Source organism: Rhinichthys klamathensis, unplaced genomic scaffold (genome assembly GCF_029890125.1).
Source record: "Rhinichthys klamathensis goyatoka isolate OS25496 unplaced genomic scaffold, OSU_Roscu_1.1 h1tg000357l_1, whole genome shotgun sequence".
Lineage (NCBI taxonomy): Eukaryota > Metazoa > Chordata > Actinopteri > Cypriniformes > Leuciscidae > Rhinichthys > Rhinichthys klamathensis.
The window spans coordinates 267,160-288,990 of NW_026606866.1; the positions used below are offsets into that span (position 1 = coordinate 267,160).

The 21,831-nt window shown below is 40.7% G+C and overlaps 1 protein-coding gene across 1 annotated transcript in view; it reads left to right on the plus strand.

Moving 5' to 3' along the window:
- Positions 1 to 21,831, plus strand: part of abca7 (ATP-binding cassette, sub-family A (ABC1), member 7) — a 44,616-nt gene that overhangs the window by 21,128 nt on the left and 1,657 nt on the right. The window contains exons 23-48 of the mRNA XM_056232849.1: positions 1,699 to 1,756; positions 1,906 to 2,108; positions 3,675 to 3,777; positions 5,163 to 5,186; positions 5,293 to 5,441; positions 6,477 to 6,601; positions 6,673 to 6,765; positions 6,857 to 7,049; positions 8,891 to 8,985; positions 9,073 to 9,105; positions 9,185 to 9,290; positions 10,442 to 10,516; positions 10,600 to 10,769; positions 11,260 to 11,437; positions 11,518 to 11,633; positions 11,888 to 12,032; positions 13,096 to 13,219; positions 13,323 to 13,452; positions 13,548 to 13,671; positions 13,752 to 13,814; positions 13,919 to 14,025; positions 14,190 to 14,331; positions 18,179 to 18,313; positions 18,389 to 18,492; positions 19,083 to 19,175; positions 19,971 to 20,214. Of these exons, the coding sequence (XP_056088824.1) occupies positions 1,699 to 1,756; positions 1,906 to 2,108; positions 3,675 to 3,777; positions 5,163 to 5,186; positions 5,293 to 5,441; positions 6,477 to 6,601; positions 6,673 to 6,765; positions 6,857 to 7,049; positions 8,891 to 8,985; positions 9,073 to 9,105; positions 9,185 to 9,290; positions 10,442 to 10,516; positions 10,600 to 10,769; positions 11,260 to 11,437; positions 11,518 to 11,633; positions 11,888 to 12,032; positions 13,096 to 13,219; positions 13,323 to 13,452; positions 13,548 to 13,671; positions 13,752 to 13,814; positions 13,919 to 14,025; positions 14,190 to 14,331; positions 18,179 to 18,313; positions 18,389 to 18,492; positions 19,083 to 19,175; positions 19,971 to 20,214 (3,132 nt within the window). The remainder of the gene's footprint in view (positions 1 to 1,698; positions 1,757 to 1,905; positions 2,109 to 3,674; positions 3,778 to 5,162; positions 5,187 to 5,292; positions 5,442 to 6,476; positions 6,602 to 6,672; positions 6,766 to 6,856; positions 7,050 to 8,890; positions 8,986 to 9,072; positions 9,106 to 9,184; positions 9,291 to 10,441; positions 10,517 to 10,599; positions 10,770 to 11,259; positions 11,438 to 11,517; positions 11,634 to 11,887; positions 12,033 to 13,095; positions 13,220 to 13,322; positions 13,453 to 13,547; positions 13,672 to 13,751; positions 13,815 to 13,918; positions 14,026 to 14,189; positions 14,332 to 18,178; positions 18,314 to 18,388; positions 18,493 to 19,082; positions 19,176 to 19,970; positions 20,215 to 21,831) is intronic.

A 21,831-nucleotide genomic window follows, 5' to 3' on the forward strand; every position in this document is an offset into this window, starting at 1 on the left:
GCGGGACGCGTAGAATTGACGCGTTGTTACATTTTTGGAGAGGTGCACGTCAGGGTACGCCGAAGGGTACGCGCGCTACACACAGCATACGACGTAGCTACGGCGGGAGGTCGACGCAGAAGTATAAACTGGGCTTTATACGTAAATGCAAAGTTAAGAAGAAATTGAAAGGAAGTGGAGTGTGGAGAAACTGAGTTACCAAAGATTCATTTAGTGATATACTCACAGTGAACTTCTTTTCGTTCTTTGCTTAGGGGTAAAAGGAAGTTTGGAATACCTTCACACCGGTATACTGTTAGTAAACATCCTGACACCACTCACACTGATGAGAGCGGCATTTAGATTAATATTTAATATTCATGTGCTGCATGCTTTCCACTCAATAATAAAATAAACACAACAGAAATGACAGGGATGAGAAAACAGCAGTAAAGAAAGCATCTGATCTCAGCGATGTGGAAATGTTTGCTTAAACTCTACAATTCGGCTCTCCAGTCAAGTCACGTCATGTTTATTTATACCACTATACAATATATTGCTTTGAAGCCACAAATATCATAACTGTTATCTATAGGCCTACTGTATTTGAGACACACACTACCGGTCAAAAGGTTTGGATCGGTAAGATTTTTAAATGTTTTTAAAAGAAGTCTCTTCTGCTCACCAAAGCTGCATTTATTTGATAAAAAAAAAAAAAAAACAGTAATATTCTTGAATATTATGACAATTTATCAATGTTGAAAACAGTTATATATATAAAAAAAGAAAATCACGATTCTTTGATGAATAGAAAGTTCAAAAGAAAAGCATTTATTTGAAATAGAATCTTTTGTAACATTATAAATGTCTTTACTGTAACTTTTGATCAATTTAACTCATCCTTGATGAATAAAAGTATTGATTTCTTTTATTTATTTCCCTCCAAAAATAAAATAAAAATTCTTACTGACCCCAAACTTTTGAAGGGTAGTGTTTATTGTTACAAAAGCTTTCTATTTCAGATAAATGCTGTTTTTTTTTACTTTCTATTCATTAAAGAATCCTGAAATAAAAATGTAAAAAAACTGTTTTCAACACTGATAATAATCATAAATGTTTCTTGATCATCAGATCCTCATATTAGAGTGATTTCTGGAGGATCATGTGACACTGAAGACTGGAGTAATGATGCTGAAAATACAGCTTTGATCACAGGACTAAATTCCACTTTACTATATATTCACATAGAAAAAGCTGTTTTAAATTGTAATAGTATTACACAATATTACTGGGTTTTTTTTGTATTTTTGATCAAATAAATGCAGACTTCTTTTAAAAACATTAATAATCTTACCGATCTAAAACTTTTGACCGGTAGTGTATATTCAAGAAAGGAATTGCAAACATAAAGATGTATAGCACAGAGAAATGTAATGTCGGAGTGGGATTTGAGCGGACCTGGTTTGACTGGTGTGTGTGTGTGTGTGTGTGTGTGTGTGTGTGTGTGTGTGTGTGTGTGTGTGTGTGTGTGTGTGTGTGTGTGTGTGTGTGTGTGTGTGTGTGTGTGTGTGTGTGTGAGCGGTACATGCGTGGAGCGTGAGTGACGCACACTGGCTTTGCTCTCACAGTCCCTGCAGTTTCCTCACGAAACCCCACTTTGAATAATCTGAGTTCTACAATTCTCTCCTGCATAGTTTTCACCAGTTCTCTGTGTTTCAGGACAGCGAATCCTCATTAAGTGATGACACGGGACTGGGCAGTGAAGAGAATGGATTCGGTGGGTACGGCTTGGCCTTACAGGAGTTGTTTACATCACGTCTTAACATATTGTCTAAGCTGCCCTGTTGTGTCTATTCTTGGGGTTGCCATGCTTTTTAAATCCAGGCCTCAGCATTATCTAAGGGCTCTGATACCTCCCTGTCTTAGATGCCGCTGCCCTAATGGCTCTCGCACAGCAGTACGTGTCTGATGCTCAGCTGGTGGAGGACATTGGCAGAGAGGCGGTCATCAACTTGCCCCATGCGGCCTCTGAGGACGGCAGTCTTGCCCTCTTCCTGAACGAGCTGGACAAGCGGCAGGGCGAGTTCGGCGTGGTCAGTTACGGGTTGTCAGACACCACGCTAGAAGAGGTGAGACCGCTCGGAAGCACCCGTTTGTTTTTCCCCACTGATATATTCTCTCTGTAAAAGGATTTAGCCCTCCCTTAAGTTCAAGGTTGTGGTATACGTGTCCGTCAAAGGCCAGTCTTATCCCATTCAGACGGCAATAGAGGCAAATCCCTCTTAAGCCTTGGTGGGCGACTAAGTAGAGAGTGGTTATCGTCATGGCTGCTTTTGTAATCTAATACGTCATTGCAATGCAATGCTGGAGTGTGTGTGTGTGTGTGTGCGCGAGAGAGAGGCGCGGGTGCGATCGAACTGTGTGTGTGTGTGAGAGAGAGAGAAAGAGAGAGAGAGAGAGGCGCGGGCGTGATCGAACTGTGTGTGTGTGTGTGAGAGAGAGAGAGAGAGAGAGAGAGGCGCGGGCGCGATCGAACTGTGTGTGTGTTTGTGTGTGAGAGAGAGAGGCGCGGGCGCGATCGAACTGTGTGTGTGTTTGTGTGAGAGAGAGAGAGGCGCGGGCGCAATCAAACTGTGTGTGTGCGCGAGAGAGAGAGAGAGATGCGCGGGCGCGATCGAACTGTGTGTGTGTGTGTGAGAGAGAGAGAGAGAGAGAGGCGCGGGCGCGATCGAACTGTGTGTGTGTTTGTGTGAGAGAGAGAGAGAGAGAGAGAGATGCGCGGGCACAATCGAACTGTGTGTGTGTGTGAGAGAGAGAGAGAGAGAGAGGGTGCGGGCGCGATCGAACAGTGTGTGTGTGTGTGTGTGAGAGAGAGAGGCGCGGGCACAATCGAACTGTGTGTGTGTGTGTGTGAGAGAGAGAGAGAGAGAGAGAGAGAGAGAGAGAGAGAGAGAGAGGCGTGGGCGCGATCGAACAGTGTGTGTGTGAGAGAGAGAGAGGCGCGGGCGCGATCGAACAGTGTGTGTGTGAGAGAGAGAGAGAGGCGCGGGCGCGATCGAACAGTGTGTGTGAGAGAGAGGCGCGGGCGCGATCGAACAGTGGAAACATAAAAAACATACTCCGTCATTTTGTTCAGATCATTAAACCTGCAAAGTGTTTACTTATATTTGTGTACACTCGCAATAAAACACAACATTGTGCTTTTGACACACTGTAAAACTGTAACCTACAACTGTCACCCAACCAAAATCACACACACACACACACACACACACACACACACACACACACACACACACACACACACACACACACACACACACACACACACACACACTGTTTTAAAAGCAAAACATATTTATCCAACTCCATTTCAAAACAGTCTGTGGGTCCCATCTTTTAGACATTCGTCATATTGCATTGGTTTTCATTTCTTGTCCTCGGAGCACTAATCTTACACATTCTACATTGATTAAAAAAGAAAATCGCAGCGAGCGCAGACACAGAGCGACTGTAGTAAGGCCTTTGTGCAAAACTGCAGAAAAACTGCGGTGTTGAACCCTCTCACCGGGAGAAGAGTGGGTGTTAAAACACCTCGATCCCCCACGGGTGCGACGCCCCTGCGCCCTCCTGCCCTGTGGAGGCAGAAGGGGCTTTGCCAGACTGTAATATTTAGCTCTGCCTGTATACTTTAGATCTTTCTGCGTGTGGCAGAGGAGACAGGTGTGGATGCGGACCCTGAGGAGCCGCCAGCATCTGCGGGCCACCAGGGGGCGCCACCTGAGGACCGAGACACAGGTAAATGAGGAATACATCCCATACCCGTCGAGCCAAACAGATCACATCTGTGGCCGGTTGCATAAACAGTTTAGACTAATCTTACAAGTTAGTCATCTAATTTTTTATTTTGGACTGGTCATAACTTCTTATGTCAGTTACAGAAAAAAGTAGATTTGAATCCAGTAAGACTGATTACCCCTTAACGAACTGCTAGCTGGTCAGACTAGTTCTTAAGACACTTGCAGTATGTTCATAAAGATCATTTACATTGTTTTACATATCTATCTCTGCAAATATTTGTTTATTGACAAGCACTTTTTAACAGAACTGTCATCTTATGTCATAGTTCATGTACATGTACAGTATTTTATGTCTTGCAAATTTAAACTGTTGTTTTTCGTTGATGTAAATGTTATATGTATTGTATAAACATTGTTGCAAATTTTACTGACTTAAATATGTCATAAAAATACAGTTATCTAGCGGAAAAACATATGACAAATTTGCAAGGGTTCTGTGATTGGTGATTTGTGATTAATTAAAATGGGTTAAAATCATAAACAAATCACCACATTCCATAATATGCAAAATTATATTTCCAGCTAAAGTTAATTGATGGTTTTATAGCTGTCATGGAGTTTAATTATAGTCCGTTATTATTGTATAAAATTGATATTTTCTGTTGTAATTGTTTGTATCAGTGTTGTTATTGTTAAATAACACACTTAACGTTATCGTTAATTGAAAAAAAATAAAAATATTAGATGAAAAAAATTATTACATTTAAAAATGTAAATAAAATTTTAAATGTTAACTTCGCAACCAACAGAAAAAAAAAGTTTAAGGTCAAGAGTTAATCTTACTGATACTGAAACTAAAACTGAACAAATGTAATAACAAAAATACTAAAACTGATAAAAGAAGTTATTCAAAATATGAATACATGTTATAATAGTATATAAATAATACGTTATTGTGGTAGTTATTTTTAACTTTTGTTTTATTTGTTTGTTATACAATTAACTAAAAATATAATTTTTATTATTATGAATATTGTAAATTATTACTCTTGAGTTTGCCATGAATATAGCCTTTGATGCTGGTATGGCATTAAATTATAAATAAATAATAAATAAAACATTTATATAACTAAAAGGTTTTTTTTTTTTTTTATGAGAAATATCAGTATTTTCATTTCTGACATATAAATGATAAAGGGAATATACTTTTTTTTTTCTGTGGGACCAGTGAAAATTTTGCTGGCAGATACAAAACATACTAAGATGATAGCTGGCATCTAATCGGGCATACTATAAGCATACATTTGAGGATTAGATGTGGTTGTGTCATGTATTTTACAGATATTTTTGTTTGCTCTGTTCTTCCCTCTGCTTCGCTGGCAGTACGGAAACAGCCAATCAGGAAAGGTACAAAATAAAACAAACCGCTGTAATTAGTGTTGACGGCAGTAGCGCCGGTCAGAGGATCTGTAATGAGACGTCATTAACCCGAAGGCCTTTCTCTGTCACCCAGAGGCGCAGGAGAGCGAGCCGCTGAGCGGGGACGGCCAGGGTGCCGGCGCGCCTCTCACGGGCGTCCTCCTGACGTGCCAGCAGCTTCGGGCGCTGTTCACCAAACGACTGAAGTACGCGCTGCGCAGCCGCAGAGGCATGTTTGCACAGGTACACACTTGTGAACGCAATCATATTGAAAATTATCGACTAATAATTTTTCACATTTGACTGATTTTGTCAGTTCCAAAGTCTACCAACAGCCTTGTCAATGGATAATAAAGATTTGTCTAAATAAATGTTGAATTAATTGTGTGTCTCACTGCATTATATAAGTCAACCTATTTACTTTTTTTAATAGCTGTTGTTGGTGTTATAGTGCATCAGTACAGGTTATTGCAATGGGAAGAAAATCCCTCTGCTTTGACAGCAGTAATTTGGCAGTTCAGTTAATAACTCATAGCTCATGCTGTTCCACTGAGGTATTTTAGGGATATCAGTATCAAATCAGTTTCAGATCATATCAGACTGATGGTGGATATTCTAATACCTTTGCTGCCATCCAACACTCACTTAAAGTTTATCTTTAAAAGCATGATTCATTAATGTCTAAATTAATTTATGACACTACCATTCAAACTTTTGTGGTGAGTGAGATTTAAAAAAAGAAAAATAAATTGATACTTTTATTTAGCAAGGAGGCACTAAATTGATCAAAAGTGACAAAATGTTTAGAAATATTTATATATTTTAGAATAAAATAGAATATTTTAGGATGAAATAAAAATCTGTTCTTTATATTTTTGAATATGCTGTTATTTGTACACGGTTCTTTTTAACTTTCTTTTCATCAAAGAATCCTTATTTTTTTATTTTTTTATGGTTTCCACAAAATTATTGAGCAACTGTTTTCAACACTGATAATAATAAATGTTTCTTGAGCATCAAATCATCATATTAGAATGATTTCTGAAGAATCATGTGACACTTTCAGTGATGTTGAAAATTCTCAGGAATAAATGACATTTTTATAAAATAGAAAACAATTATTTTAATATTTCAGAATTTTAGGGTTGTTACTGTATTTCTTTAATTTCTTCATCCTAAACTCACGTTAGTGTGCAGTAGTTAAATGAGACCTCTTTGTTTCAATATGTTGCATTTTGTGTACCAACAGTTGATTAATGAAGCCATCATGTTTTGCAGATTGTTCTTCCTGCAGTTTTTGTCCTTATCGCTCTGCTCTTCAGTCTCATCGTCCCACCCTTCGGGAAATACCCATCCCTGGAGCTCCAGCCGTGGATTTACGGGGAACAGTTCACCTTCTTCAGGTACTCCTTCAGAGATGGAGAGTTCTGCTGTCACCTGCAGATCCCTGACCTATTGTCTCTTTCCCATAAAGCAATGACGCCCCACAGGACCCAGCCATACAGAACCTCCTGGATGCCCTGCTAGATCCACCCGGGTTTGGTACTAAATGTATGGATCCGAGCAGGTACGATCCCTGTCATTAGGAGTACAACAACATTAAATAGGCTATACTGCTTAATTAATGTAACCTGATGCTCTATTTGATGCTTTCTCAGTGACATAGAGTGTTTAGAGGAAGCTGAAACAAAGTTTGTCCGGCCCCAGATCCCCTACAGCATGTGGCAGCTCTTTCACAAAGGCAACTGGACTGTGGAGAAGCCGTCCCCTGACTGTAAGTGCAGTGCTGAACACATCCGCATGATGCTGCCGGATTGCCCACAGGGAGCCGGAGGAATCCCCCCTCCTCAGGTCAGTAACACACCACTCTTACAACGCTTGGGCTTTTTTATGTTTTTGAAAGTCTCACCAAGGATGCATTTGTTTGATGAACAATACAGTAAGACAGTAATATTGTGAAATAGTACTACAATTTACAATTGTTTTCTATTTTTAAATGTGTGCAAATGTATTCCTGTGATGGCACATCTCATCAGTTTCACATGATCCTTCAGAAGTCCTTCTGAAACTCTGATTGGTGCTCAAGACACCTTTTACCCAGGGGGTTTAGCAGACATGGGCTGCTGTAAAAGGTTGTCATATGAAAATGAAATCTATGATGTCTGAGGATCACAGCCTGGGTGGACAACCCGGTCAACAAGCTTTAATATGCACACACACACTTTAATATGCTATTATACTCCATATAACTCCATGTAAGAGCCAGAAACTAAGCATTTTTTTAAAGGGTTAATGGTGCCACCTGGTTATCAACAGTAAAAATGACACATTTTACCTCTTCCCAACAGGGAAAACCACCAACAATCAAAAATGCATGATTATATGGTGTCATGGCTTTGCAATAAAAAAATGTGGTTATAATGGAAGTCAATGGGGCAAAAACAGCCACGAACATTTACATGAGGGAGAAAAAGTTCAAATCTGATGCTGCACAAAAACTAACAATGCATCAAAACCAAGGTTGTTTCTAATCTTTGACATGTCCAAGACTGTGATAAAAGGAAAAATTAATCCAGTCCACATCACATTTTATATTGAAAATAAGTCATTTTGTGTGTTTTTTCCCCCCAAATCAGTGACATCATTTATGAATTTGGCAATTAAAGAGTTAAAATCCTGAATTTATTTAAAACATTTAGTAGTTCTGATCAGGACTGAGGTTGATTAATAGATTTATGCAGAAAAAAATATTTATCTGATACATTTTTACAGCAGTTTAAAGTAGTGGCTGTCTTCAGCCACGAACATAACGCAAGGGTAGTGAATTTGAACAATGCACAAGGGTTAACTCTTACTCTCTAATTACATGTACAATCAAGGTATCAGATCAACGCGTATCTTCCACTCTTTTGAAAGGTGTGCTCGGTTTGTTTCTAGCATAAAGTCTCAGGGAGATATGGCTCAGGATTAATGAATATAATGAAACCTTTAGCATGTTTGGGTGATTCCGGGGAGTTAAGCAGAACTCGAGGTTGCATTGCTTTGAGCCTAATCACAGGTTTCCAGCAGCTTGTGACCGGGTTGGCCACCCAGGCTTACTAAAAAAGCTTAGTTTTTTGGCTTTTACATGGAGTTATATGGAGTATAATAGCATATTAAAGTGTGTGTGTGCATATTAAAGCTTGTTGACCGGGTTGTCCACCCAGGCTGCGATCCTCAGACATCATAGATTTCGTTTTTATATGACAAGCTTTTACAGCAGCCCATGTCTGGTTTCCTATAAAACAGGTGTTTTGCCCCCTGGGTATTTCTTCTTATTATAGATGTTGTGCTGCTTATACTTTTGTGGAAACCATGATACATTTTTAAGGATTATTTGATGAATAGAAATGGTTGTGTAACTTCATGCACAGTATGTTGTAAGATATGTATGCTAGCGTTTACCATATGTTGTAAACAGTTAGCATGTTCCCAGAAGTAATCTGTCATTGCTAATAAAGCGGTTTAATATAAATAAGCAAAACGCAATAAGTATAGTATTTTAAGTAACATAAACAATCAATAAATAAGAAATTAGAACACTTGTCAAAAACACAGATTTAAATAGAATAGACCGCTTTTTTATAGTATGTTACTTTATTTGTTTGTTTGTTTCATTTTTGTGCTAACACCTCCACCGTTTCCTCATGTAGATCAAACAAATGACTGGAGATATCCTGCAAAATTTGACAGGTCGCAACATTTCTGACTACCTCGTCAAAACATATGCCCAAATTCTGAAGAAAAGGTTTGATTTTCATTTATTGTTTTTTTAAAATACTCTACAATATTGTTTTGACAGCACATGTGTGTAATTGTTGTCTCTCACATACAGTTTGAAGACGAAAAAATGGGTAAATGAATTTAGGTGAGTTGATTACCATCCAAGATTTCAGTTCTTTTAATTTCAGTTTGATTGAATGTTGTTTTACTCTCTGCTCACCCAGATACGGAGGCTTCTCTCTGGGGGCTGAAAGCTCTCCGGCTGTGGATGAGCCACGTCACCTAGAGGAGTCTGTTTGGGCTATTAGAAGACGCTACAACATTGCAGAGGTGTGCCATCTACGTTTTTGGGGGATTAAACAGAATTTTGTTGAGTGTGCCGGTACCTCGGCTGGTTTAAACCCGTCATGGAGAGCTGACTCCTAAAGTTTCTCTGAGAGGTGATTAGTTCACAGCAGTGAGATACATTTTATTTTATTTTTTACTAAATTACAATATTTGCCCCTTTAAATTAATTTTCAGGAGCATTTTTACCTTTATAAGTCAATTATTGCCAAATTTGTACATTTAATCTCTAGATTCAGTTCAAATAAGACCCTACAGGACTGTGACCAATCAAATGAAAGCAGCATTTGCTCTGCAGAGAAGCTGCATCTGAAGTTCAGGTGTGTTTACACAGAAGGGTTATGAACGCATTTACACTGCAGTTACATATGTGTTATTTTAATTTGATATTTAAATATGTTTTTTTTTTTTTTTTTTTATGATATTTAAAAATATTAAACTAAAATTGCCAGTCCGCAAGTTGCTGTCTCAATGAGTGAGTCTGGGTCATTGAAACAGCGGAGTCATTCAGGAACAAAGCAAGTGACTGTCTGTTTGAACAGCTCATTGAACCATTCACTTCATTCATTCAGGAATTAAACACAAGAAGCTCGAAGACACACAGCGGTTCTGCTGTTACTTTGTTTGGATTTTTTTTTAGAGCAAATAAATGTATATTGTGTATAAAATGTAGCTTGCGTAATATTAACTTCTTGTTTATTGAACTGTTCTATAAAATTAATATCACATGTAATATTGCTTAACTATATATGCATTATATATTTAAAGACAAAGGCCTTTTTGCCCTCATATCCTGAATTTTAAAGGCATTCTAACGGGCAACATCTTGCAGTGAAAGTGTACACTCTCACTCTGTGCAAAGAGTGATGCTACAGTATTATTGTAGATGGTGTATACTGCACACACCTAGTGGTTGTTAAAAGGGACAAAAAAGCCTGTAGACTTCCACTGAATGAGCCGTGTTTTGCAACCAGAATGTCATAGAGACTAGAGGGCTGGGCTCTTTTTACTTCACCCAAAACACCACTTAGAAGTAGAGCTAAAAACATTCAGAACATCTTAGCAACACTCTGGCAAACATCCAAAGTACCCGAGCATCATCAAACTGTCGGTTTTGCACTTTTGTTCTTTTACAGAACGGCTCTTTAGATCAGCTCCTTCACAGACTACCAGATGTCCTGATGGGACTCACCAGCCAAAACAATGTGAAGGTGAGTTAGACCCCTGTGAGAGACCTCTCTCGAGCTCAGCGTCTCCTGATCTCTTCATCCAGCTGTGATGTGTTCTCTCTCAGGTCTGGTTTAATAATAAAGGATGGCATGCCATGGCAGCATTTGTGAATATTATGAACAATGGTCTCCTTCGTGCCAACTTGCCACCTGACATGGAAAGACGCAAATATGGAATTACAGCCTACAATCACCCACTCAACCTCACCAAGGAGCAGCTGACCGAGATGGCCCTGTATGTAATCTCAGTTTCCTGAGGGGAATTTCTAAAGCGGCCTTTTCATTGTCTCAGACAAATAACAGACAGCAAGTCATTCAATATTTTCACTTCTGCGCTAGACTGTATGCACCCGCCAGACCGGATGTGATGGAATCTAATCAAAACTATTGAGAATTACCAATATTTTTACACTAAAATTCTTTAAACACCATTTCTTTTAATGCCACTAGGGGACAAAATGCGACAGTCGTATGCAAATGCACAGATTTGGATTACAAATGATTCCACCCTCTTACAGCCTTGCTTGCATGCACTGTCTGCATCAATTTAACATCCGATTGACTAAATGAACTATTCGAATGAGGTACAACAGCTACAAAAATAGAAATACTGTGAATTAATTGAACCAGCGCAACTGTTTAGCGAAATCGTACCTAAGTTTAAAAAGTGCAACTCTAGTAAAGCTAAACATTTGTCAATGCTTTTTTCTCCCTGATCTTTGCAGAATGGCTACCTCAGTGGACGTTCTGGTGTCCATATGTGTTATTTTCGCCATGTCGTTTGTTCCTGCCAGTTTTGTGCTGTTCCTTATTGAGGAACGAGTCAGTAAAGCTAAACATCTGCAGTTTGTCAGTGGAGTGAAGCCAATCCTGTACTGGACTACCAATTACGCTTGGGACATGGTCAGTTCTGCAAGTTTGATGTGGCTGTGAAATGTCTTTAAATGGGGATCCACATTTGTGTGGTTGTTGTTGTGTTTCAGCTGAACTATACGGTATCGGCCGCTATGGTGGTCTTCATCTTCATCAGCTTCCAGCAGGAATCATATGTGTCTGAGAAGAATCTGCCTGCACTGGTGCTCCTTCTTTTGCTCTATGGGTGAGAAGTGATTAAATCACTGGGCATTTACTGGCTCGAGTAGCACATTAGTACACTTACTAACACTGCTGACAAATATATAATATGTTTTGTTTTGGTGGTCCCCCGCATGGGATCTGGAGTGCCGGTCTCCCCACAGCCTGTTTAATCAGTTAAACTTTCTTGGTCAACCATACTGGTCCACCACGTTGTCCAGCTCTAACCAGCATAAATCAGTAGTGTGTTGTTTGTTTGTTTGTTTGTTTCTGCTGCAGTTGGTCTATCACTCCACTCATGTACCCAGCCTCCTTCATCTTCTCCGTCCCCAGCACTGCCTATGTGGTCCTCACCTCCATCAACCTCTTCATTGGCATCAATGGCAGTATCGCCACCTTCGTCTTGGAGCTGTTTGTCGATGAGGTGAGGGACATAGACCAAACAGATACTGACTGGTTAACCTGATTAACCCATGTACAACATGTTCTTGGGTCAACATCCTTAGTTTTGTAAAAACATTCCAATCAACCGTTCTTTACTTGTGTTTAATTGCATATACACTAGTGTTCAAAAATGTTGGGTTGGTTGTTTTTGAAAGAAGTTTCTTATTCTCGGCATGGCTGCATTTATTTGATCAAAGTTACAGTAAAAACAACCATTTAAAATAACCGATTTCTATTTTAATTTAAAGTATAATTTACTCCTGTGAGGGCAAAGCTGATTTTTCAGCAGCCATTCATTCAGTCTTCAGTGTCACATGATCCTTCAGAAATCATTATAATGTGCTGATTTGGTGCTCAAAAAACATTTCTTATTTATAAAAAAAAAGGTCCAAGGCAACTGACACACTCTGATGAAGGCTGGATGGCTGGAATCCACCAGTGTGCAGTGTTTTAGTTATTGTTTATGTTTCTAGGTTTGAAAAAATGCTTGTTTTTAACTGGAAGAAGTCCCTTGGATCCTTTTTTCTATAAATACAAGTTTAAAACCCAACCAAAGAGCACCTTCTGGGATTGCTTAAGGTCCTGCCAGCAAGCAGCACTCCAAGATGATTTCCTTGAAACATTTCTTATTATTAATGTTGTAAAAAGTTTTGATATTTTATATTTTTGTGGAAACCATGACACGTTTTATTCCAGGTTGTTTGATTAATAGATCAAAAGAACAGCGTTTATTTAAAATAAAAAATCTTTTGTAACATTTTAAAAGCCTTTACTGTCACTTTTGATCAATTTAATAACTGCATCCTTGCTGAAAAAAAATATTAATGTCTTTCAAAAAAAGTATTATGGTAATATATATACTTCTACTAATGCTACTCCGTTATTTATTTCTTCTTCTCTTTATTGTTATTATAGTAATAAAATATGTATAGTATAAAATATGAAATCGAAACAAAAAATTTAAAATCATGAATAAAAAATGAAATGGAAGCAAAAAATAAAAGTTTCATCTCTTCTTTATTTTATTTGCATGTTGTGCTCAGCATTTGAATGAGGTGAACAGGATCCTGAAGAAGGTCTTCCTGATCTTCCCTCACTTCTGTCTGGGTCGAGGTCTCATCGACATGGCCAAGAACCAGGCCATGGCAGACGCATTTCAGCGGCTGGGTATTTTTAAAAAAGAGCTGTCTCACTGATAAACAAATATTTCTGCAATAGGCATGAACGACTGTAGGTTTTGAAGATTAATTCATTTTGTTGATGTCAACAGGAACCAAACAGAATCTGGACCCTTTATCCTGGGATTTTGTCGGGAAGAATCTGTTTGCCATGGCGATGGAAGGAATTGTGTTCTTCATCTTCACTGTTCTCCTGCAGTATAAATTCTTTGTTAATTTTAGGTACATTTGTATGTTTAAATATCGAGATATTGAATAAATCAACACATACATACAGTTGTGTAGTTGCTCCTGATAAATAAATATTTTCCCTTCAGCCGCTGGTCGGGGTTTGTGCTGCCCCCCCTGGGCACGGAGGATGAGGATGTGGCGAGAGAGAGAGACCGTGTGAAGAACGGTAGAGCTCTGGGAGACATTCTCACCCTCACAGACCTCAGTAAGGTACAGAACCACACAAACAGCTGTATAAGATGTTGTTTGGTCTATTCAAGGGTGAAATACGACTCTTTGTGTCTCTGCAGGTCTATAAGGCAGGCGGGAAGCCAGCAGTGAATCGGCTTTGCTTGGGCATTCCTCGGGGAGAGGTATATTTCGTATACCAGAACTCTCCTGGAAACATTTATACTAGCACCTTGTTTTTCTGTTGTTATGTTTAAACTGCTGCAAGTGTCTTCTTTTCCCATGGCAGTGTTTTGGGCTTCTTGGTGTTAATGGGGCTGGGAAAACCTCAACCTTCCGCATGCTGACCGGAGACACCCGCATTACTTACGGAGAAGCATTTCTTAGCAACCACAGGTTAGACCATTGACATGTGATGAACATTATAGCACAATAATTACTGTACATGGTCATTATTCCTACAGTAGACTGTTATTCGAGTTTCACACTTTACTTAGTATTACTTTAACCTGGCAACTACCCACACAACCCCCTAACATACGTGCATTTGTTTTATTTAGTGTTCTTACCGAAATGGAGAAAGTGCATCAGCTGATGGGCTACTGTCCTCAGTTCGATGCCATCAGTGACCTGCTGACAGGCCGGGAGCACCTGGAGTTCTACGCTCGCCTCAGAGGAGTGCCAGAAGCTCATGTTGCAAAGGTGCAGCATGCCCCAAAATCATTATTATTATAAAAGTGCAATCTGAAAACATAATACTAGTTATCAGGGTTAATAGAGCTAAGGGTCTCAGTGATTCCAAGCTTGTTTCAAATGGACCCTATAGTCATAATATATTTGTATATGGTTGGCTTCACATCTTCTGGCAAGAAGGGGTTTGAGACCCCTTTTCTAAAGGCTGTGACACGCCAAGCTGACGGGGCCGTCATTCATATCTGTCGGCCTAGTTTTTGTTGTGTGTTCCACACCTCTGGCACTAGTCAAACCGCCTGCGTCTTGTTGAATCGCTGTGGAGCCCGTCAGTGAGAGAGATCACTCCAATTGGCTGTTCAGCTTAGTGAACAAGTCCACGAGAAGAAAAACAAAAGCAAGCAAATGACCAAGTCAAGCGGGTGCAAACAGAAGGAGCTTCTCATTTTCATCTTCATCTCATTTGTGATGATTTTCATCTAATCCATCTGTGGTGAATGAGATTGGTATAAAAATGGTCAGCAAGGGCTGCTTTGTTATAGTTTGTATTTTCTCAGTCCTTGCTCATCTGATTTTCCTTTTTTGAATGCCGAATGAAGACTACCGAATGCTGACTACTGCCACCTGCTCTCATGTCGATGCAGAACATATATGCTAGTTGACCGTAGACTTTGCGGTGTGCCAACTTTTTGGTGACATAATGCAACACCACAGTCGACCGTTGTCTCCTCTAGTTCCCTTTCAGGGATTGGGATCACGCTTAGAGAGCCTGTCATCTTCGAGTACTGTTAAAACGAGCCAATGTAATTGGCGTGCGTGAAATGCATTACACACTCCGCCCCCGCGGCGCGGGTATAAATACGGAAGTGGATGCGCGCACTAGTTGTCTTTCGCTTCGGAGCCGATCGTTTGATGTCTCTGAAGAGTGCTGTTGTTTACAACGAGCGAGTGTGTCGGTGTTCTTCTGGAAGACTCTCCCAGTGCTGGTGGTTTCTACAGCGCGAGTGCAGCGGTGATCGCCAGCTTTGAGCTCTCAACTACTGTTTTAACAGCAACTAATTTCTAAAGATTTGTGTGTTGACGGCGGGTTAGAGGGCAGAAAAGTGAGTGCTTCACTGTTTCAGTTCAGTGTTGCCGCGGTCATTCCCCTGTGTGCTCCGGCACTGGTGATGGGTCCTATTTCCTGAAAGAGAAACACAGGTGCGTTTGCGTCTTTTAAAAAAAAAAGAAGAAAAAAAAAAAGAAAAAGATGTCATTCCACCTGTGTGTTTCTGGATGCGGTCGTTCCCTTTTCCTCTCTGACGGTCACAATTGTTGCATCACCTGTTTGGGCTTACAGCACGCTGAAGCAGCTTTTGTGGGCGGTACATGTTCCCATTGCGGGAATACGACTGTCGTGGTGTTGAGATCGAGACTCGCCTTCGTCGGCGAAGCGCGAGTCCCCATTACCATGCCCCACCCCCGGGTGCCGCGTGGGATGGGTGAACGGAGGATAGTGATGGAGGTCTCGCCCGGTAACCATTCCCTGTGGGCTCCTCACTCCTCCATCACACTGTAGCCGATGTAATTCCTGTTGAACGTGCTGGTCCCTCTGTAATGGACCGATCAGCCGTTTCAATTGGGGTTCCCCCAGAGGATAAGATGTCGATAGCACCATCGGAGGGTGAGCTGGCCTCTGGAGATGACGACTCGGCTGTGTTATCTTCCTCTGGGAGTTTAACATTGCCCGAGCCAGATCCAGAAATGTCAGCTATGCTGAAACGGACCACCGAGGCTGCCGGGCTCAAGTGGAACCCTCCACCGTGTCCCGTTCAGTCTCGGTTGGAGGATTGGTATCTCGGGGCGGGCCGCGCTGGTTCTCAGCTCGCCGCCCCAGTGCCTTTCTTTCCCGAAGTGCATGGAGAGCTTACCAGGTTGTGGACAGCACCTTTCTCTGCCAGAAACTGCCTGAATAGCTTTTCCCCCTCACTACCCTTGATGGAGGAGCGGTGAAGGGTTGCGAGGTTATCCCTCCAGTGGAGCGGTCTGGATAAGGCAGTTGTGCTTCGCTAGTTAGAAGTGGAACCTATTCGTTGAATGAGTCTTCTCTCAGAGGGGAGGTCCTGAGAGCGTTCGGTAATTGCTCTCTTTCCTGCAAGTTGGGTTGGAGTTGGCTGTTCCTTCACCCTCAATATGATACAAACATCATATGCAGAAGTATGGGAAGTACGTCCTGATCGTCAGGTTCCTGAGGGAGCAAGTGTCATCCCTGCGCCCCTCTTTATCCTCTTGGGCCTATCTCTGGTGCTACTGCAATGCAGAGACCGCCCCTGAGCCACTGCAGGCAGTGAGTTAAAAATTCTGGTTTTAAACAGTTCTCCTGCTCGCATGGTCTCTACTAGAAGGTAGGGACTTGCTCGCTTTCGGTCAACGACTTGTGCCTGGAATTCAGGCCGGCTATCTCTCATGAGCTGAGACCCCGGCCTGGATTTGTGCCCAAGGTTCCTACCTCTCCCTTAACTGGAACCAGGTGGTGAGCCTGCAAGCGCTGCCTGGAGGAGGCAGACCCAGCCCTGGCTTTCTCTGTCCGTCCGCTTCATTGCGGTTTTACGTGCACAAAACGCAAGCCTTAGGAAATCAGCAGAGAGGGAAGGCTGTTTCCAAGCGAGGTTGGCCCACTGAATGTGGCTGCCTTCATCTTGGTGAAATTCCCGAGATGCACATGTCCACTTAGGTGGTGAGCTCCTCTTAAATGAGTGTGTGCTCCCGCTTAGGCGTTGACACAGAGTGCTTCGCTGACAGATATTCTAGAGTTGAGGGCTGGGCGACACCTTAGTCGAACCGCTGCTTCCCGTGGGCTCCCTTCACATGAAGCCAGTTTCACTGTAAGCCCGGTTCGTTGTGTCGGCTTGCTGCGCCATTCCCCTCCTATGGACTTGATACGTGCGCAATTCTTGCTCCAGTTGAGTTCCCCTTTTTAGCCGAACCCTGTCGAGTTCCTCCATACCCTTCGGCAATGGACGTGGCGGAATGTCTGAAACCTATCACTCGTATGCACTGGTGGATCCTGTGTTATGCTGGGTCCATATGCTGTGATCCCTACGGCGATCCCATATGTGTATTCTTCCACGGTACGGCTCCCTGCGGCGAGCCTATGCCTTCCCTTGGCAGAGCCTGCTCTGCCGTCACTGTTCGGTTGAGTCTCCCCCTGTTTAGGCTGGAGCCACCCCAGTGACCTTCCATATGTTGTGCTGCCTGGTCATCCCCCCAGTTCATATGTGTATTCTCCACATGTTACCTCCCTCTGGGCAGGATGTGGCTTCCGCAGCGTCCCTTCCTTCCATGTTCAGGGAACGCTTTCCCAGTGGTCCTGTAGGAACAGCAGTGACTTCCCTGCCTAAGCCCTGTCCCTTCCCCACATTAATTTGCGGGGGGATCTGGAGGCTTCTGGAGGCACTGGAAGGTGGCAGCACTAGATGGCGTTTTAATTGGGATCCCACGTCAAACGTGAGCGACTGAAAGGGAACGTCTCGGTTACGTATGTAACCCTGAATGAGGGAACAGAGATGTAGTCCCGTCGCCACTATTGCTGGACCACCGCTGACTCCGAGTCACGCTCTGCTCCTCAGCGAAAAACAACTAGTGCGAGGGCGGAGTGTGTGATGCATTTCACGCACGCCGATTACATTGGCTCGATTTAACAGTACTCGTAGATGACGGGCTCTCTAAGCGTGATCCCAATCAGTCGACTACGTCTCCATTCCCTCCTTCAGGGAATGAGGGTTACATACGTAACCGAGACGTTCTCTGATGCCGGTTTGATGTGATTGGTCCATAAGCACTGTGGCTAGCTTACAGTTTTGTCATGCCTGTTCTGTAGGTGGCACAGTGGGGAGTGCAAAAGCTTGGTCTGAGTCAGTATGCTGAGCGAGAGGCTGGGAAATACAGTGGAGGAAATAAGCGCAAACTCTCCACCGCCATTTCCCTTATTGGAGCTGCACCTGTCATCTTCTTGGTATGTCTGTTACCATCACACTGTTGTATGATGAAGCTGTAAATGGCAGTTTTCACCCTCATCTGTGATTCTCAGGATGAGCCTACGACTGGGATGGACCCGAAGGCCAAGCGCTTCCTCTGGAACTGCATTCTCAGTGTGATCAGAGAGGGAAGATCTGTTGTTCTCACCTCTCACAGGTAGAAGACACTATTAAAGTTTCATATAGGTAGCCTCAATGAATGGAAATGAAAATCTAATTTCTAAACACGTTATAGATGTTATTGTGAATGATTCATCTATGTATACGTTTAATTTTTGACTTTTTTTTTTGAGTGAATTGAAAGTTAAAAATGAAAGTTCTCTCTGGTGTTGTATGCAGAACTTTTTCAATCATTTAGTCAACTTAACTTAAACTCCACCCCTGCAAACTCATGTTTATCTGCCTCAATTTTTGAGTGCAATGGCTACATCTCAAAATCCAGTCAATAACCTATAAACAAAACCAAGTCATGAGAAACTGTAAAGAACATTGCCATATTTATGTACACAAATGCAGAAGTGCCCACTTAGACCAGAAGGATCATCTGATTGATATGTAATACATCCAACGACAGTTTTTGTTTTAATGTGAAACTTAAAGTCCAAATATAAAGTATAAAGATGCCTCTATGTCTGTACTTTATACTTTATATTTTGACTTTAAGTCTGCCATCTTAGAGAAATCAACTCTCTGAAAGATACTCTGATTTCAGATTAACTTCACATTTATGTTTCCACCCTGATGCAGCATGGAGGAGTGTGAGGCTCTGTGCACCCGGATGGCCATCATGGTGAACGGCCGGTTCCAGTGTCTGGGCTCGGTTCAGCACCTGAAGAACAGGTAACAGTTCTGAATGAAACATTAGCGTAATACGTGCAGCTCACCATGTACTGCATGCAGTTTCAAAAATGTGCCTAATTTTTGTCATACGACCTCCATGTATTGCATGTTTAATTTTTTTAATAATTTTTTTGTTTGTGGCGTCATTTCAGAATCAAACTGTTATTTGAATAGAGATTAAATAGTGATTCAAGAGGTTGTGGGTGATTTACTAATGTTAAAAAGAAAACAGTATTGTGGCTGATGTCACTTTCAGTTCATTTAGTCTTAATGGAAAATAAAGGTCAAGAAAATACAGTGTATATACTACAAAACTAATATGAGTAGTAAGCAATTTCGCACATGTCAAGTCACCTTTATTTATATTATTCAAAGTAATAAACAGGGAAATAACAGAATCAGTGATGCAAACCTCAAGACACATTTAAATTCTGCTGTAAAGCAGCTCTAAAAAGACAATAGTGTCATTATTCAGCTCAAGTCAGTTCAGTGTTTATTCAGTTCAATTAACTGTAAAAGTTGATCAATTATGAAACGAGTTCAAATTAGCTATAAGCATTGTCGTTATATAGCTTGAGTCAGTTCAATGATTCAGTGAAGTCGATGTTGCAAAATTCGTCAATAATGAAACTAATTTCATGCAGCTCTACAGAAAGCTATCATTCAGCTCAAGTTTTGTTCTCATTGGATAATGTCAGTGCAGTCAAATCAATAATATTACTGAGTAGCAAGTGTCTTTTAACAATGTGACAATTAACACGTCTTCATTTCTGCCCTCTTTGTCTTTCCTACTAGGTTTGGAGACGGCTACACAATAATCCTTCGTTTGTCCCGCCCGTCTACAGAACCGTGCCCAGTGGACTCCTATATCAAGAACTCCTTCCCCGGGATCCAGCTGAAGGAGAGACATCAGAACGTTCTCCATTACCAGCTGCCATCTCAAACCTGTTCGCTCGCTCGCGTCTTTGAGGTTCTGTCAAATAATAACGAGGAGCTGGGGATAGCTGACTACTCAGTGTCACAGACGACACTGGATCAGGTAAGAGTACAGTGCCGAGACTCCGCTCCTAAGCCCGGGGAGCTGCCTCGCTGTCTACTGCTTGCATAGGCTGCTGCCTTCTAAGACAGCGTACTACATGTCCTGGAACCTCATACATGACCGATTTATACGATAAACATAGGCAACTCATCAGACAAATAGCTCTCCTCAATAGACTTTACTATCGAGACTTGATTTCAATAGAAATGTGCATTAGCGTGTTGCTAAACTAACACTACTTTAATGAAATCAGCAAGGGCTGCACAATAATAGTTAAACTGATAATCGTGATTATTTTGCTCAAAAATTATTTAAAAAATGTATTGATTTACAATTGTATTGATAAGACTAAATTAAACTATACTTACCATTAATACGACTTCTGGTAATGCACTTTTTTTTAATAAGAAGCAATTCCGTTGCAAATGAGGCAAACCCCAGATTCAGGCCACTCCTCCACAAATGCAAATTTGTACAGACAGACTGCAAAGAATCTTTGAATCTCTTCGTTGTTTTGTTCTTTTAACCATTTTCAGCTTTGAACTGGCTAAACACTAACAGATAGATGGCAGCTATGTCATTTTCAACTGCTTTACTTAACCCTTGTGTTCTGTTTGATTTCTGTGTACTCCCCTTATGGACCGGTGTTCTGACGATTTGTGCTGCCTTGTCGAAAAATGCTACCGTAGTGCGAATCGATCTATATTAATATTATATATTATATGAAATACAATTATAATACAATTCTAAGTTATGAGTAGCTACTGTATACTGTAGACTACTGTTTTTATTTTTTAAACGGTGTGAAAAGTAAAAATTATTATCAAATATTGACTTGTCAAAGCACACCTTTCCTTAGTAACTGAAACTTTCAATTATTCTTCTTCAGCTGGCTGACCGTACAAATATTCATATGGTAGTTATCATTTTTAAAAGAAAAAATACTTTATAACACATGAAAATTTACCTTTTGTTAAAAAAACTGAGTCTGCACATGCGCATAACCAGTAAGTAGCAAATCTCGATGGGTAGCATGAATCGTCAGAACACCGGGTCAAATTGACCCTAATTGGATTCAATACAATTCCTCAAAAATCACACTATGAAAAACAACAAAGATTTAGATACAAACTGTAAACTTTTAATATCAACATTTGTCAAACATTACAAAAACATTATATCTGAAAATATGATTTATGAAAATGTTTTTAAACATTTTTAAAACAGTTTTGTTTTGACAAAATTGGAAAATAAACAGTATACTGATTTTTTTTGCATATATTTTTTTTCTTTCTTTTTTTTACATTTTATGCTTTGAACATCGTAACTGAACAAAAAAAAATTGCTGTATAATGAATTTTTTTTTATTTTCCTAAGTTAACTTTCCCTAGTTTCCTAAGACCTATTTTCCTAGTTTCATTATTCACTCACTGGAAAGTGAGAAACCAAACATAACAAAAACATACATCAAATAAATGTTTTTTATTTATTTTTTGGTTTTGTGAAGCTGCCTTTGAAAATCCTACATAAATGTTTTGGTTAAAAGCTAGGTATTTTAGATATTTTGAATATTGAAATGAGAGCTTATTTTACTATCTGTGTCTGACAAAGATTTTC